Genomic DNA, 17,883 nt, shown 5'->3' on the forward strand with positions numbered 1-17,883 from the left:
CGTAGCCACCTTCCCACTTCGTAACTTCCGCGCCATCACTGCAGGTGCGTGCGGGCTCGCTTGCCTCAGAGGACGTCTCGTCCGGTGCAGAACGCGACACCGAGAGATACAGCCGTGCAATAGAAGCCCGCCTGGAACAGACACAGCTGGGTTCAAGCTGCAAGTTAGGTAGTGCCGATGGAATCTGTTCGATATCAGGCTCCTTTGGAAACAGTTTCGCGCCAGCAGGATGCTGGGGGACCATAGCGATTGTGAGCTGTTGTGAATGCTGTTTTCTCGATTGTTATTGAGAGCGTTGTACAGACCTTCCTTGGACTGTTACCATCGATGAGAGTTGCCTGCCAATTTGAATACCCCAAGACGTGATATCTTCAATTCTATAATCGCATCAACTTACTATTTAAGTCTAAACCATGACCGCGCCCCAGCAGGCGACGACGACGACGGCGGGAGGCCTCGAGGCCTCCCAACACGCGACAACACCCCCCGACCGATACCGCGACGCCGCGAGCGGAGGAGGGAGCCCGGGAGGAGGAGGTTGCGTCTCCAACTCCCAGGCGGCCCAAACCCGCCAGCAACCACCTATCTCTGGCCCACCAGGCCAGAGACAAACCACTAACGCTACACAGACACAGACCATAATCAGAAAGAACCTGAAAACACTTACTGAACAGATCCAGAGCCACCTCGACACCCAGTCGACCCTTTCTCCCTCCCCAACTCTCCTCCTCCTCCAACAGGCCCAACAGGCCCTCCTCCACCACGCCCTCCGCCAGGAAGAATCCTCGGCCATTCAGGCCATCCAGAAAACCCTCCAGAGCCGCCCAACACCCACTGCCACCACCCCCAAAACATGGGCCCAAACAGCCCAATTTGGACACACAATGCCAAGGCCCCAGCCTCAGGCATCCATGACCATCTCTGTGAAGATGGGAAACCAAGAAGAAAGAGAAGCAGCAAGGAAGATGAGCCATGACGAGCTCAGAAGGAAACTTGGAGTCCAGCAATTTAAGGCTGTGCAAAAACTCCCAAGTGGAGACCTCAAAGTCATCCTCCACAGAGAAGGAGAGAAAAGCCGGTTGGAAAAGGACCAATCATGGCTTAGGGCTACATACCCAGGAGCCCAGGTAGAATCACCTGTCACACAGGTAATTGTACACAGCATCAGGACTTCCTGGAAGCCTGAGGATGCGAACAGCTGGGTACAACTGGACCAGGACAATCTGACCTGGTTCCCAGATGGGCTCAAGATCAAGAAAGCCTTCTGGCTCAAGAACCAGAGGGCAAGGGAAGAGACCAACTTCTCATCAGTCGTGATGGCAGTGCAGGACAAGCAGACTGCAAGAGAGATGTGCAAGAGGGGCATAACTATTGGATCAATGTGGTGTGTAGTAGAACCATACCACCCACAGCAGAGGATAGTACAATGCCTCAAGTGCAACAGTTTTGGGCACATAACCACCCACTGTAGGGCTACAGAAGATATATGTGGAAAATGTGCAGGGAAGCACAGGACAGACAGCTGCAAGGAGAAGAAAGTCAAATGTTGCAACTGCAGGGGAGACCACAAGGCATACTCCCTCCAATGCAGCTACAAAGCTGCTGCAAAGACCAAAGCAAGAGCATTCTCAGAGTGGTTCAAAAAGCAATGGGAGGCAGCCTCAGGCCCAACACAAGGAGGCAATGCTACAGAACCCACAGCCCTCAAGAGGAAAGCCCCACCAGCTGAGCCTCCACAGAGGGATGTTAGGTACAAAGGCAGGCCCCTAGGCACCACAGCAACAGCAATGGCAGGCAGGAGGCAAGCAAGCAAGCTCCACTTCCCTCCTACACAGGAGAAAGAGGACACCCAAGGGGAAACAAGCACCCCCCAGGAAGACATGGACATCGACCCAATTGAGCTCCTCTCCCAAGTATCCCATGAGTAACCAAACTATGACAATCTACCAACACAATGTCAACAGGTCAAGCACCACCCAAACCCTACTGCTAGACAGCCAAGCAGCAAGAGAAGCTACAGTTATTGCACTACAAGAGCCATGGCTCAACACAACAAGTGGCAAGACCAAGGCCAAGAAGGGATACCACACAGTCCTCCCACCCCAGCAAAACCCAAGGGTCGCAATGCTGGTGTCAGACAAGATTGGAACCACCAACTGGAAGCCACTGTTCTACGGCACAGGAGACCTGGTCACCATCCAACTCCAGACACCTGCAGGACCCATCTCCATTCACAACTGCTACAATCCATCAGGACCAACAAGCCACAGACAAGATGGGACTTTACCTGCACTCCAAGAGGCACTTACGCAACCCCAAGAAGACATATCTACAAACCACATTGTCCTAGGAGACTTCAACCTCCACCACCCAAGATGGGGGGGAAACACAACCCAGGCCCAGCATATTATGGCAGACAAACTTATTGAAACGGTTGCAGAGGCCCATCTACAGCTGGCCCTTGAACCAGGAACAATCACATGGGAAAGACACATGGCCAGCTGCCAAACACTGGACCTGGTCTTTGTTAGCCTCTCCCTCCAGAACCTGATCCAGGAATGCAAAGCCCTCCCAGAGGAAACACACAGCTCTGACCACATCCCTATAAGGACAACCCTGTGTGTCAATCTCTATGGGCTACCAAAGCAGGGACAAAGGAAACAATGGAAAGCTGCTAACTGGACCCAGATCCAGAATCTCATTTCCCAGGAAACCAACCAACTCAATCAATTCCCAGTCAACACAAGGGAACACCTGGACACCTTAGCCAAGGGAATACAATCCTCTATCCAGAGGGTAGTAGAAGAGACAGTCCCAACAGCCAGACCATCAAGCTATGCCCAGATGGCCTGGACACAGGAGTGCAGAGATGCCACAAAGCTGGCAAGGAGAATGAGAAGAGAATGGAGGGAAAGCAGGACAGAATGGAGCCATGAACAATACCTTAAGGCCTCCCATGCAAGAAGCAAGGTTGTGAGGAGGGAACAGAACCTGGCCTGGAGAAGGCTTATAAGAGAAGTAACAGAGGACCCTAAGAAGATCTGGAAGATGGCCAAATGGGCGAGGGAGGGGCCAAATCAAGGGCACCAGTTGCCACATTTCCCAGACCTTGCTGACCCAGAGCACAATGGAGACACCAACGAAGGGAAAGCAGCAATCCTGGCTAAACACTTCTTCCCAAACCCAAGAGATGCAGACCTGAGTGACATCCAACACACCCAGCTGCCACCCCAGTTCCACATGGAAACTGAGGTAAACTCAGAGGAGGTGAAAGGGATCCTCAAGAAACTGCCTAGCAACAAAGCCCCAGGGCCTGACCAGATACCAAACCTCCTGCTCAAGGAATGCAGAGACCAACTTGCCCCAATTCTGGCCAAGCTCTTCACTGCATGCCTGAGGATAGCATACCACCCTAAGCCATTCAAGCACTCCACTACAGTGGTGCTCAGGAAGCCACAGAAGCCAGACTACACGAAGCCAGGAGCATACAGACCAATTGCCCTACTCAACACAATAGCAAAGGTCCTGGAGGCGGTAGTTGCAAGGAGGATATCCAAGGAAACTGAAGAAAGAAAGCTCCTCCCAGAAGAACAGATGGGTGCAAGGCCAGGCCGGTCTACAACCTCAGCACTGGACCTCATCACAGAACAAGTTAGGACTATCTGGAAAGCCAAGCCAGGAGCGGTTGCATCAATGCTCTGCCTAGACATTTCTGGTGCATTTGACAAAGTCTCCCACCAGAGGCTGCTCCACAACATCAGAATGAAGGGTTTCCCAGACCACATAGTTAGCTTTGTCCAATCCTTCCTTCAAGACAGGACCACCTGCCTCAGGTTGGGAGAGTTTATGGACCAACCAAGGCCTCAGAACACAGGGATTCCCCAAGGCTCCACCCTGTCCCCAATTCTCTTCCTCTTCTTTGCATCAACCCTGCTCCCAACACTACACGAAGGGAACACCTCAGCAATGGGTTTTGTGGATGACTCCAACATCCTGACATACAGCATGTCAACAGAGGAGAACTGCAGGCAACTGGAGAAAGCCCACCAAAAGTGTGAGCAATGGGCAAAAAAACATGGTGCAGAATTTGCACCACAGAAATACCAACTCATCCACTTCACCAGGAGCAGGAAGCACAACCTCAAGGCCACAGTCCAGATCCAAGGATTTGATGGGGAACCACTGCCCTCACTCAGGCTCCTTGGGGTATGGGTAGACACCAAACTCAAGTGGGGCCCACACATCAAGAAAGCAGCAGAGAAGGGGGCCAACCAGATGCAATCACTCCAGAGAATGTGCAAATCCACATGGGGAGCATCCTTCCAGAGAGCAAGGCACCTGTACACAGCAGTTGTCAGACCAGCCATTACATTTGGCTGCCAAGTCTGGTCCAACCCAGAAGGCACACAAGGCTACTGCAGAAACCTCACCAAACCCATTGAGAAGATCCAGAGAGAGGCAATGAAGAACATCACAGGAGCATACAGGTCAGTTGCAACAGCAGTCCTGGAAAAGGAAGCAAACATTGCTCCCCTTCACCTGTACACCCAGGACCTGGCCAGACAGGCAGCCAAGAAACAGGACAACCAGCCTGCATACCAATACATCAAAAACAGGTGCAGGGAGATCAGAAGACAGGCACAAGCAGGGAGGAGAACAAGGCACCCTGCTGCACCAACCCAAACCAGACAGGAGGAAATCCTCCAACTAGTACAGGGCCAAGAGACCACAATGCAGACACACCTGGGTCACAAGGCATGGTGGGCAAAACACCAGTGGAACAGGAAGTGGGAGAGAGAAAAGGAAGGGAGGAGAACCAGAGCAGGAGGAGAACAGCCACCTGCATGGACAACCACCACCTCCTCCACTGTAGGACTAGCTCTGCATAAAGGGCTCACCAGACCAGAGAGCACAATGGTCACACTCCTCAGAACAGGGCACATTGGGATGAGGCAATACCTCGCGAAGAGGAGAGTCCCAGGTTACACACCAGACTGTGACTGCGGGCAGGGACATGAAACACCAAAGCATGTATGCATGTTCTGCCCAAGATGGGCTGAGAGGAGACACCTCCTGTTCCAAGCAGGGGGATCTACAAACTGGAAGGATTTGGCAAACACAAAGAGGGGACTGCATGCAACAGCAAAGTGGCTTATCCAGGAAGGGGTCCTAGAACAGTTCTCGCTGGCAGGGAAAGAGGACTAGGAGGAAAGGAGGAGAGAAGAAGGGAGAGATAGGACCTGGTGAGAGGAGGACTCGCTAGACACCTAGTATTGTCCGAAGGAAAAACAGAGGCAAAGGAAGCGGCTACGCAGGCTGCAAAGTAAAGGGAAGGCGAGGGTTTTTCGAAGGCTTTTCCCTCGGTCGAAATCTATAGAGCGTGCTGCTTACTCTAGTAGTTAAGAGGTAGACCGGCGTATAAGAATTATCTATCTATCTATAATCGCATCAATATCGTAGCCTTTGACTCGTTTTCTTCTTTGTGAAAGTGGTTGTCAGACCATGTTCCGCGGGCGCAGACTGTTTCTACCTTCCCTTGAACTCCGGCTTCCTCTTCTCTCCAAATGCTTTCAAAGCTTCCGTCCTGTCACTTGTTGGAAGCACGAGATCATACGCGGCATTCTCACTGGCCTCACCCTTCTCCCATCCATTCACAGCCTGCATGGCCGCACGAATAGCGACGGGTCCACCTTCACAGATTGTCTTTGCCATTTCCACTGCCTGTTCAAAGACTTTTCCTCGTGCAACTCCCGCCCCGCCGTTGATCTCATCCTCTGTGATCTGCACGATCCTGTCTGCCAACCCGATGAAATATGCTTCCTCGCCCAAGATGCGTCTTCCCGTCAGAATCATGTCCCGCGCTCTGCTTGCTCCGATGAGTGCAGGCAGACGGTATGTCCCTCCTGCGCCGGGGATAATGGCCAAGCGCGTCTCCGGTAATCCCACCATGGCAGTTGAAGCCATGACACGGAAGTTGGTGCACAGAGCGAGCTCGAGGCCTCCGCCGAAAGCGGTGCTGCTGATGGCGGAGATAGTGGGAATGGGGAGGGTCGAGAGGCGGGAAAAGGTGTTTCGGAGAGTGGACAAGAATTGGCGAGTGCTGAATTGGTGAGTTCTCTACATTCTATCTCTCTGCATGCGGGACATACTCTTCCTCGGTGAAGGTGAGGCGTTCCTTCAAGTCTGCGCCGGCACAAAAGGCATCGTCGCTCTCGGAGGTCAGAATGAGCGCTCTCGTCGAACCCTTTGCGCCCTCGCTGTGCACCTGATCCACAACGCCCTTCAGCTCGGCGAGCAGCTGGCGGGAGATGGCATTGCGCGCTTTCGGCCGGTTCAGCGAGACGACGGTGATTTCGCCCGTGTGCGGCGCGGCGATGGAGGAGATCTTGACGGGCGAGGCCAACGAACTGTACTGGCGGCGACTACATGACAGCAGACGTTGGCATGGCCTCGCGGAGATGGCAAAGGACATGGCGGGCGGAGATGAATGATAGGAAGCTCCCCAAGCTGTTTCACTTCGGCCATCGCATGTCCACACAAGCCCTGCCAATCCCGCGACGCAGGAACGAACCGAGCCGTCGGAGATCGACAAGTCTTATCTCCAACTCAACCCAATCACTCACGCACGCCTCCCTGCTCCGCGCGTGCAAGGGACCGCGAAACATGGCGTCGGATGACTGTTGCCGCGCCGCCTGACGATGACTGGATGACCGACTGCCTCGGACTGCATCAACGGTGATCGAAATGCACATTACTGCGAGCCGATGCAACCTACCGACGCCAGCAGCAGCAGTCTAGGAGAGTAACGACGGACGCTGCTACCGAACAGGAAGGTTGTTCAGTGTCTGCGGCAAAATGGACAGCATATATGATGGCCTGGCCGGCCGCCTCGATGAATGGAAGGCCATCGCCGACAAGATGCCTTCCATTCGCACTGCCTCACGAGTGGCGCTCTCTGGTGTTGCTGCCGCTCAGTCTGTGCTGGGCTTTATGCAGAGTCCGGTCGAGAGACAAGATACATTTGCAGCTTCCGCCACTTGCAACAATCCACAACTGTCGTGCCAGAATACCACAGCGCAGAACGATCTCTGCTGCTTCAATTCTCCCGGTGGCGCTCTGCTGTTGACACAGTTCTGGGACACGGATCCAGTGGTTGGCCCTGCAGATAGTTGGACTGTGAGTGTTGCATGCGGGAGTTATGCATTGAACAGTGCTGACAGCAAATGCAGATTCATGGACTATGGCCTGACAACTGCGATGGCACATATGAAGCCAACTGCGATGATCGCCGCGCCTACACCAACATCACCCAGATCTTGCAGGCGGCGGGAAAGCAGGATCTGGTCGACTACATGAATACCTACTGGCAGAGCAACTCGGGATCCGCTGAGACGTTCTGGGAGCATGAATGGGGCAAGCACGGTATGGCAATCCCAACCCCCAAACATGTCCACGCGCTGATGAACTCCCAGGCACCTGCATTTCTACTCTAGATCCAGACTGCTACACCGACTACAAACCAACTGAAGAAGTCACAGAATTTTTCCAGAAGGTGGTCGATATTTTCAAGACTCTGCCTACCTACCAATGGCTCGGAGATGCTGGTGTCACACCCTCATCAAGCGCCACCTACAGCCTATCACAAATCCAGCAAGCACTCGCCAAAAACCATGGTGGCAAGACCCCATACATTGGCTGCCGATCTGGTGCAGTCAACGAGGTCTGGTACTTCTACAACATCCGCGGCTCAGTCCAGACTGGCGAGTTCGTGCCCATCGATACTCTGACCAAGTCCAACTGCCCAAGCAGTGGTATCAAGTACAAGCTGAAAGGAGGAAATGGAGGCTCGCCCACGTCGACTACAACAGGTGGAGGATCGCAGCCCACATCGTCTCCTGGCACACCCTTCGCCGGCTCAGGATTTCTCAATGTTGTCGCTGGAGGTAGTCAAAAAGGTTGCATCATCTCTGCTGGGACCTGGTACACCAGCGGCACCTGCGCGACCTTCACGGCTGCAGCTTCAGGAGATGGGTTCACTTTGAAGTCGTCGAAGGGAAGCTGCGGCATCGCTTCTGGAGTCTTCAGCTGCGGCTCGGGTGTGCCGAGCACAGTCTTCACTGCAGATGGGAATACTTTGCAGGCGAGCGGGTCTGGTGAGTTCTCAGCTGATTCTGTGCCCAGCGGGAGCACGCAGGTGAAGGTGTACACCGGCACCGATCACTCTGTGGATGTTACGATACAGTGGCAGGGGAAATAGAGCATCACCGCATAGAATCAATCGATAGATCGTGTTATCGCATATACCTGAGAGCCAAGGTGAATGTTCACCTCTTCAAGTCCCCAAAGAAGGTGGCTGAATTCGCAGCTTGAGTTGGCGATGTCCCGCTTGCGGCTCTGGCGCACAGCGTCACTACAACTTTCAGCACCGGTTCAATGATCAAGGCCAATCTCATTTCTCGATAGAGAACTCCCGGGTCTCAAAACCATTGACATCATCCAACTCGATATCATACTTCGTGAAGAAGTCGACACAGTACTCCAGGTCGCAAATCGGATTGGCCTCCAAGAAGTCGAGGGTATCTCTTAGACGGCAGCAGTGTGCAGGAATGGAACGATCGAAACAGAACAGCGAGTCCTTTTCAGATCTCAGACGGAGGTTCGAAAGCTTAAGGATAAAGCCTTTGCCGTCGTCTGTCCACCACTTCGTGGCCAGACCCAGTTCCTCCCGCACAGCATCACGCCACTGATACTCGTATGGATAGTCCCTCGGATCCGCAGTGACCGGGATGTCGGTAGGGAGCGGCAGCATTTCTTGCTCGAGGACTTTGAGACAGTGGTCGAAGTATTCCTTGTCAAGGGAACGGCGTCGGGAGTAGACTGTGTTCACGACATGTCGAAGTCCAGTTGCTGCAGTAGGACGTGGAGGGCTTTGGTGAGTTCCCGAGTGGGCCTGTCCTGCGGAAGGACCGTCAACTTGTGAGTGGATGCTGTCGTCCTTCGCTGCTTCATCCTCTGCTCTGCTGGTCCTCTTGGCCTCTGGCTTGCCCTACTGGAGTGTTAGCATGAGACTGGTCCCGCACAAAGGCAGAGGCCAAACTGACTTGTACTGAAATGTCCTCGTGGTCGCTCTCGATTGCCGCAGCGACCGAATCCGCATTTTCTCCAGCCTGGGAGATAGATGGAATGCCGAAGCTCGTGACGGAGTGATCACTGTTGGGCACGCCTACCACCTGGTCACGGCTCACGATTCCGTTAGATATTGCGCGAGTCCTTGGCGGCGATTTTCGAGTAGTCGGGCTGGAAGTAGTACTGGACAAGCTGCTGGCCGTTGGGATTTTCCAGCTCGTCTCGTGGGGGGAGCGTGGTGGATTCTCGTGCTGCCGCAAATTGACAAAATGAGTACTCCAGGCGTCGATGCCGATACTTGTGCCTCTGGGGAAGTGCCGTCTGGATCGACGATGAAGGATCACAAGTGAAGGGCAGATATGAGCGACGTTTGCGCCAAGCCCACTTTGCATGTGAAAGCGCCATCAGGGGCACTGACCGGCAAGGACAACAAACGCGAGGCTCATATTTGTCCTTCACTTCATGTTCTGTCCCAGACATCGCGGTGATCTACTTCCTGCGCGGCACTGGCCACGACACCGGCAACCTGCAGAAAGCATTCGGCGCACTTGCGAAAACGCTATGGGTCTATCTACTGGTGGCGCTTACGAACGTGAGCAGATTGCGCGCGTCAACTCCCACAGCAAACAATGATGGACCGGGCATACGCCCGATCCCTGCCGCGTTTGACGTAGAGATTCGCTGTTCTCGTGCCATCCATTGACGCAACAGTCCGAGTTGCTTGGCCCCGCACCAGCAACGCCATTTCTCGTTCCCACGCCTTACTCTGAGGTCCTTCCCTCACATCTTGGAAGACGGCGGTCACGCCTGGAAGCTCCCGCAAACGATGGCTTCCGCAAAGCGCAGAAGAGCAGCGAACGACGTCGATGGCGAAACGGGTGAAGCTTCCCATGGTGCTTTAGGGGGTCTCAACGCGGTGGGTGACTCCAGTCAGAGCAGATCTCACCGCGATTCAATCGAGCGTGTAAATCAATATGACACCGCGTTCGATGGTGAAGGAGAAGATGAAGATGAGGAATGGGTAATTGCGGAGGATATTGATATCATACAGGTCAGCTGCCTTCCTCATACCTGGCAGGATACGCCCATACTTACCACTCAGTAGAGCAAGGTGACAACAGGGTGCACCATATCGAAGGCGCAGATCGAGAAAGCTAACACAGCCGTACCTTGTCATGGGGACTTCGCAGCGAAACGCACCTACAAAGAGGCACACAGAAGCCGGCCTCGCATGGCGGCGTATCTCAGCTTTGATGATCTTGCCGATCAGAACCGTTTAATACTGTCAGCAGCCTTTCTGCCTGCATACGCTGTCTTCAAAGAGGTCGGTCTCGTTCCATTCAGGGAAATCGAGAGTTTCTTGCGTAAGCCCGCCGAATTGAAGAAGTGCGCAGAACTTGGTGACGATCTCCTCCAAGCTGTCGATGAGAGACGTGCAGATGGGGACGAAGCACCACAGCTGCTGGCTTATGCAGTATGGTGGCTCGTTCACAAGAGTATTGGGGTCAACGACTGGTCTCACGTAAAGCAAGACGTTGCCCTGGACAACGCCTATGAAGCGTTGAGGGCCCATTATCCAGCGATCGATGCTGTTCCCTCGACATACCGAGCTCTCGACTCAGCGTCACCGATTTGGCAGCATCCACAGGACCCTGAGCCTCAAGTAGAGCAGTACAGTCGTGCTCTGCAGCTTCTTAGATGCGTTGAGCGCGCAGAACATGTCCGCATAAACATGTCCACGACCAGAACGAGGGCGGAGAAATGGGTGGACGTCTACCGGAGTGCCAGAATTTTCGAGACTGCGCCCATCAGTAGCGAACTGGTCCCGGGCTGGATGAAGGAGCAAGTGGATGAGGACGATGTCGCAACGGACACGCAAGATAGTGATGAAGACGGCCAGGTGCGGCAAGAGGTGGCAGTGGCGGTCGAAGGGCCTACGGCACAGAGCCCTCAGCACCCGGTGAGCGAAGGAGATCATGTCCAACAACAGATGCAAGATGAGGAAGCCATGGAAGGCGTCGAGCAAAATCAGGGACAGGAACGTCTCGAGCATGACCCTGTCGCGCAACGAAAGAGTCCGCTCGGGCAACAAATCAAGGGCGAGAACTACGCAACGCCTATCGTGATCATTGACGATAGAGACATCAAAGTTGAAGATCACGACGCACCACCCGATACAATACAGCTTGGAAACCAGTCGCCTTCCAAGTCTGCCTGCAGCATTGTATACGTCACCAGCAGAAAATTCTCGAGGTTTCGCTGTAAAAACAAGAAATGGTTCGACGAGTGCTGGGAACAAATGGAGTATCTGGACGCACCTACCAACAACATGGCAGCCTCTACGGACCCTCGGGACTGGTCGACAAGCGAAGAGTGGCGTGATGCCGTGCGGAAGGAGCTGCATTTGGGCACACATTGGCGCAGAGGCGCAGACGAGGGTCTCGCTCTCAGACTGACAAGCCTTCGTCTTCAGGCTGACGGTGAGAAACTGGATTGCTATGACTGCAAGGCGGAACAGTTCAGCAGTTCCCCAAAGCGAGTCTGGGAGTTTGTCGAGAAGCATCAGCATTGCGAGCTGGAGTACTGCATCGATTTCTTCACTGATGAAGAAATGGCTGACGGCAGGGCGAATGACTTGGAGACATCGCAGCTGTTATGAACGGATGAAGACAGCCTTGCGGCGTTGCTTGGAAGGATGAGACGGATGTTTGAGATCAAATAGGCTTAAGGCCCCCTTTATGTTCCCAAAACTGCAGGCGCGGTAGCCGCGGAACGCGCGTCGCTGCATTGCTTCGAGAATTGCACTATTGCTGTGAGCGAGTTACAAGCAGCTTTGTACCTTGACCGCGATCGATAGCGGCTACCGTATCGAACTATTTTCTGGTTCTCGTTTGCTTCTCATCGATGAAGTCGAACCAATTTGACCGCATGAAACGAGAGCGATAGACGTACTCCTCCGGGACTTGCAGGAAGGCTCGTTGGCTTCCGGTCGCGTCACGTTCAATCAGTCGAGTTGTCCATCGACCGCGCATCAGTCTCACTCAGCGCATCAGAAGGTATCTGTGTAAGGCACTACTGCAGACCTGTGCCCCCTGGCGTCGATCCGACAAGACTCGCATTCAGTTGCCTTCGCAAAATTGAGGCTCCATGGTTAGGTTCTCGTCTACCTACTTCATTGGTCCAACCACGTGGTGCAAAAAGACTCTATGCTTATTCCGAAAGTAGAAAAGCATCTTTTCCACGCTACCATAGACCGAAACCATAGCGAGCGTGGTAGATGCTCGTGCTTAGAATAAGTATGTCCATCTATCATTCTAGCTCGATGGAGCTAGCATGCGTCATCGTCTGAAACTGCCGACAGAGGGTGTGGACCGAGAATAAGTTTAGGATCCTCCCAACGCCCTTCATCAGCACCTTCAACTTGTCTGCACTTGTGCGTTGCAACCACACGTTGTCCATCTTTGTTCCCTGTCAGCTCCGATCCTAAGCATCGAAGATGAAGTCTACGATCCTGATCATACTACTCCCCTTCATATCCAGTTGCAACGCAGCAGCCTGCTTCATGGCCGGCTGGAAGGAGAACGATTGTGTGGAACCGCAGGGGTGGACGTGGACTGTACGCAGCAACGATCGATCACATCACAACAGCAAACTCTTCTGACCGAGGCGTACATAGTGCGGACCGAGCGACGCGGATCCCTCCATGGCTAGGGGTCCTCCGGACAATAATTCCGAGTGGAAAGTGACACTTGGACCTTATCTGAAATCATACTGCGTATGTCGTTGCATCTGAGAAGCTTTTGCGGCACGGTCCTGATCTCCTCCTATAGTGCGAGTACAATGGGGAGTACACGGTCGACTAGGCGAGTCGCACAATGGACATGCAAGAGCGAGCGGCGTAGCATAAATCGGTGCGCCCTAATGGCACTCAAGGTTTCTGGAACTCGTAAGACTTTGGCATGTCTTTCACCTAGTGTTGGAGTCCAGACATCTGTCGTATTGGGGAAATCATCATGCCTTTGCTTCTCTTAAAAACTTGTAAGCATAGATACTCTCCGGCTTGACGAGTTCAGGCCGAAGGTCAAGCACTTCAAGCCTACAAACAACAGGAGAGCTAATGCGGATAGCTGAGTGCGGAACGAACTCGAGATGTCCGGCTAGACTGAATAGCAATCCTGCTTCAAAAATGGACAAGATGGGCTAGTGTATTTTATTGGAACATTGCAAGACCTCACCGCCAACCCCAAGAAAGATTGGTCTAGCCCTTCGACTCTGACTTCCTCAGATGGCTTGCTTATCTATAGCACGATCCGAGGCGTTTATTTGGTCTCTCCGGCCAGTAAGCAGTGAGTTTTCACAAAAGGTCTTGTGCCGGATGTGCAGCATCGGTAGTGTGGTCAGCTAGTTGACGCATTGGTCCTACGCGGGCAGAGATTGCGATCAAGTATCAATCGAACGACCCGTTTACCTCGGACTGCAGACGACATCGCGGACCACTTTGATGGCCCGGCCATTCTTGGAGATATTTGCGACCAGGCTGTCATTGTTGTCCAAATTTCAGAATGAAGAGATGGAAACGCGAGGTCCGGTGATCTCTTCGCGTAGGAAGATACTTGCCGGACTCTTATTGTCCGGCGAAATCTGGACATGGCGGATTTTGGATCCAGGACCAATGCTTCATCGATGAGCGATCCACCGGACCATAACCACGGACACTTTTACCTTGGCAATGCGACTTGCTTGTGAGTTTCCAATGGTTCGATCCAGGCCCAGGTTCAGTTGAATAGATTGACTGCACTTTCGAGGTCGCTAACACTGTCTGTAGCTACGAACACAGCGATATGCAATGACTTCACCACCCCTATCGTCCCGGCGAACGATTCGGGCGGAAATAGGAGTATGTGAAGTCGAGCAAGGTTTTGCTGGCCCCTTGTCAGCGATGGCGCTGCAGTAATCTCAGTGCGGACTTGGTCCGATGTTCAGCCGAATCTGAGAACAACGACTTGATGACCGCGCGTTGCACCTCACTTTTATACAGATTCATGTCTAGACTGTGCCCCTCAAGACTGCCATCTAGAGTTGTCTTGTCGTCGTGCTTCGCATACCCAGCACGCAAACGAACACCGTCCGGCACACGTCCAGAGCAGACTCACGTGGTAAGAGCCATCGTACCCCTAAGGGAAGGAGTAGCGTCCGGCGGCACTGAACAGATCCGAGACACGGCTCGGCATGGACATCTGGATTAATCTAGCAACACTCGGCCGCATGACTGCTAAGTTCCTTGTCCATAGGTAACTCGGAAGCTGCGTGCTCTGCCGGACCGCAGCGTGTATGCAAACATCAGCGCCGCCTGCCATAACGACGACTGCCTCTACTGGAACTGCATGTCTAGAGCCTCGGAGGTCCGTCCGATGAAGCCCGCCATCCAAGCTAGCTGTCGATTCGTACGTCCGGCGCTCTGGGCGTTGTTCCAAGCCTCGTGCTCGCGGCCCTCACTTTCTCGGTTCAATCTCGTAGTTCGAAGGAATTATGCAGACAACCAATGAACGCTGAAGCAAAGCTCATTGGCGGTAGCATAGGTCAAGACCATAGCACACCTTCCGAACGCCTGTGTGTATTAGCAGGCGCACAATGCGGATCTGCTCACTAATCCGATATAGGCAACGGGCATCAGTGTTCGAGACTCGAGCAGAGGCTGTGCACTCTCAAAAGCACGATGAGTGCAGCCATCTCCAGCTGTCTTGCAGCGCACTTACTCTTTCTTTCACTACCCCCTTGCGATCACCACTCGGCCGTTTTTGATTTCTACCAACCGCATACAAATCAGCAAAAATGAAGTCATCAGTTCTTGTGACGATAGTTGCCACCTACGTCTCCTGCACCAACGCAGCGGCCTGCTATTCTGCTGGACATTTGCAAAACGGTTGCCAGGAGCCACAATCTTGGTCATGGACTGTGCGTATCGCAGTCTGAGCACATGGCCGCGATTTCAAATTCTGACAAGGCGCTGCGTGTAGTGCTTGCCCAGCGAAGGAGATCCTTCCATGGCCAAGGGCCCTCCAAAGAATTCTTGTACACACAAAGCAACTCAAGGATCTTCTTATAAGCAATACTGCGTACGTGTCGACCCCTTGCGCTTTTTAGGGCTTAAATCTTACGTTGGCTTGCAGTGTGCGGAAGACGGACCATACAGTATCGAATAAAGGGCGGTCGAGAGGATCAAAAGCTGAGAAAGGCAACGTCGACGAGAAAGTCGCGACTGCTTTATGGTGACCACGGCTAGAAGGCATCCCGGTTTTGAAGACATTAAAGGTTGCAGAACTCCAACATGCCTAGTTTGGTTCCTTCCCCTGGGAAGCAAGGAACCAGCGAAAGTACAAATTGATTAGTGTATTTGAGCCGTCCAAAAGGATCTGTTTCGCAACTTGAAGCCTAGAGCCATACGACTCTATTGCTGGGCTTTGTATAACCCTAAGAGGAATGCGATGGGCCTGTTGAAGTGGTGACTGGTGCCGGCAATGTCTCGCCTTGCTCTCGTTTACCTTTGTCTTCGTGGCCCACTTAGGATGTCGTAAGTTTGGTCAAGTCTCCCCCCCGCTCACCTCAAATCACGCGTTGGCATTGATTTGAGCCCGAGCGACAAATATTCCATTCGGCTTGACCAACCCCCAGACAGCTTCTTCACTTGAATTCTGTACCCTCGAATACTTGTTCCTGGTGAAATTGGCCCCTTCCCGGCTTGGCATTTGCTGCTTGACGTTCGAACGTATAGTCTGTTGCGTAGCTGGGCGGCTCGATGGCTGGGCAGCATGCCTCGAAGCAATCACGATCCCCTTCGCGTTCTCAGGTTGTAGGCCTTGCAGCATCGGTGGCGGTATCAGCATGTCGATGCATTTGTCCCATCTAGGTGTAGAAGTGGAAGCGATGCGAGTCTCGTTGATGACCACCATCTCCCGATCCTGCTGTAGTACTGATCAGCTCACGTCACATCAGAAATTTGGATGTTGCAAGCACTCCTTTACAGACTTTGCGGAGCAAGATTTGAGGAACACAATGGACAGCTGGTGGAATTTTTGTGAAACGACATCAACACAGACCTGGGAGCAGGTTGTTCTCGGCGACTTCTATATCTCTCACAACAGTCTTGTCCAGTATTTATCGGCTCGTTCCACCTCAGATCCACATTGATGTCCAGCAGGTCCAAGTTTCGAAGTCCTATACAAGTTGAATCCACCACACGTGGACTTACTACAAATGATCTATTAAGGACATCGAGGAATAGGCGCAGTAGGGTCGAAAAGAACAAGGACGAGGGCTATTACGAAGATTCAAAAGAGTCTCGGTGAGTGGAGCTCTTTGTCGATGCCTCGTATCAAGCAAGGCCTCTAAGCAAAGCAAGCAGTATAGCGCCAGCCAATGGTATGGCTCCCATGCATGTCGCTCAGTAAAGCAAAGATGAGTAGGTCGTACTAAGACAATCCTTAGTGAGCAGATAACGACCTTCAAATTTGCCAATTTGAGAAAGCCGGAGGTCCAGTGGAGAGGCACTAGCATCAAGCCTGCGAACGCCAAGGGGCTGGATGCGTGAGATATAGGTGGCAAGTCATAAAAACATGACTTTCTATGAATCCGTCCACGTTGCAGGAATCGAAAAGATCGATCACTTAAATACCCAATTCCTGGGAGCAAGAGAGGCGTCTTTAGCTCTTCCTAGTGATCCGGGAAAGATCAGTCCAACAGAACATTTTTGAGACCGAAGTTTGGACTCCAGCTATCGTCCTACTCTTTGAATGACAGTACATACATTTGCCTATAAGCAGTCGTGTTTCAGAATGTTCGGTTGGGTCTCTTGCCTGTAAACCCTACTATCCTTCCTTGTACCTTATAGGGTTCCGTGAAATTCGTCACAAGCTTACGTTGAGCACATGGGTATGAGCTTTGGGCTGTACAATGAAAGTCTCCATACAACTCCATTGGTTAGCAACGCAAGTGACGGGCTTCTCCAAAGCATATTCGGAGATGGAAGTACGACGGCACTGCAGGGGCTGTCGCAAAAGGCCAAATGCCAAGAAGAAGTAGTAGACGTGTACCCTGCCTTTCGTGTCCCATATACAGATGACGGCTTGTATAGAGGCCGATTGTCCAACCAAAAATCTCATCAGAACATAAGCACTACTTTGGGTTACTTTGAGTCTCGCCGAAGTGAAGCATGTCTCTGCTGCAAACACGCCAAGAGGGAGCAAAACACCTACAGCCTCCACAAATCTGACCGTGGAAGTTTACATGATGTTGAGCGGTGATAGTAGTGGTTCTTTACTATACGCGAGCCATGAGAGAACCTTTCACGAGATATCGGCCCCTTCTCGAGATCAGTCCCATACGTATACGCAAAGAGAGCCACATTCAAGACAATTTGAACAACAAAACGGCCGCCGTGATGAAACCAGCCTGTGACTCCGCTTAGCAATAAAGATCACAATCCATGGGTAAGTATCCATGGGTAAGTACTATCTTTGTCGACATTCTCGTCATTCAACGTCTTCGGCTTGGCCTCGTCAGGGAGGCTCATCGAGCCATTGTTTGAATACTAGCAAGCATGAGCGTCAGCAATGCATGGTTGTACGGCCGTTTCACTCATCAGGAGATACACAATTGCCTCACGAGCAAGTCCCGCATTGGCCGCAGCACAGGTATTGCTCGTATTCTGCCGCCGGCAACGATGGAGTTCAGCGGCACAATCGGCTCTTGATCAATATA

At 52.7% G+C, this 17,883-nt stretch overlaps 4 protein-coding genes across 4 annotated transcripts; 2 read left to right on the forward strand and 2 right to left on the reverse strand.

The window, feature by feature from the left end:
• Positions 1-5,526: 5,526 nt before the first annotated feature.
• Positions 5,527-6,472, reverse strand: CKM354_001118000 (uncharacterized protein; the record flags this gene model as incomplete). Its single annotated transcript, XM_044806659.1, has 2 exons — positions 5,527-6,100; positions 6,150-6,472. 2 exons carry the CDS (start codon positions 6,470-6,472, stop codon positions 5,527-5,529), a joined length of 897 nt encoding a protein of 298 aa, XP_044662594.1.
• Positions 6,473-6,855: 383 nt separating this feature from the next.
• On the forward strand, positions 6,856-8,257 carry CKM354_001118100 (uncharacterized protein; the record flags this gene model as incomplete). The annotated part of the gene is made up of 3 exons (XM_044806660.1): positions 6,856-7,176; positions 7,230-7,422; positions 7,473-8,257. 3 exons carry the CDS (start codon positions 6,856-6,858, stop codon positions 8,255-8,257), a joined length of 1,299 nt encoding a protein of 432 aa, XP_044662595.1.
• A 192-nt stretch (positions 8,258-8,449) lies between these two features.
• Positions 8,450-9,606, reverse strand: CKM354_001118200 (uncharacterized protein; the record flags this gene model as incomplete). Its single annotated transcript, XM_044806661.1, has 3 exons — positions 8,450-9,046; positions 9,102-9,432; positions 9,545-9,606. The coding sequence occupies 3 exons, from the start codon at positions 9,604-9,606 to the stop codon at positions 8,450-8,452; spliced, it is 990 nt and encodes a 329-aa protein (XP_044662596.1).
• A 346-nt stretch (positions 9,607-9,952) lies between these two features.
• CKM354_001118300 (uncharacterized protein) lies at positions 9,953-11,785 on the forward strand (the record flags this gene model as incomplete). The annotated part of the gene is made up of 2 exons (XM_044806662.1): positions 9,953-10,177; positions 10,232-11,785. The coding sequence occupies 2 exons, from the start codon at positions 9,953-9,955 to the stop codon at positions 11,783-11,785; spliced, it is 1,779 nt and encodes a 592-aa protein (XP_044662597.1).
• Positions 11,786-17,883: the final 6,098 nt, after the last annotated feature.

Source organism: Cercospora kikuchii (assembly GCF_019650295.1).
Source record: "Cercospora kikuchii DNA, contig_00007, whole genome shotgun sequence".
Taxonomy (NCBI): domain Eukaryota; kingdom Fungi; phylum Ascomycota; class Dothideomycetes; order Mycosphaerellales; family Mycosphaerellaceae; genus Cercospora; species Cercospora kikuchii.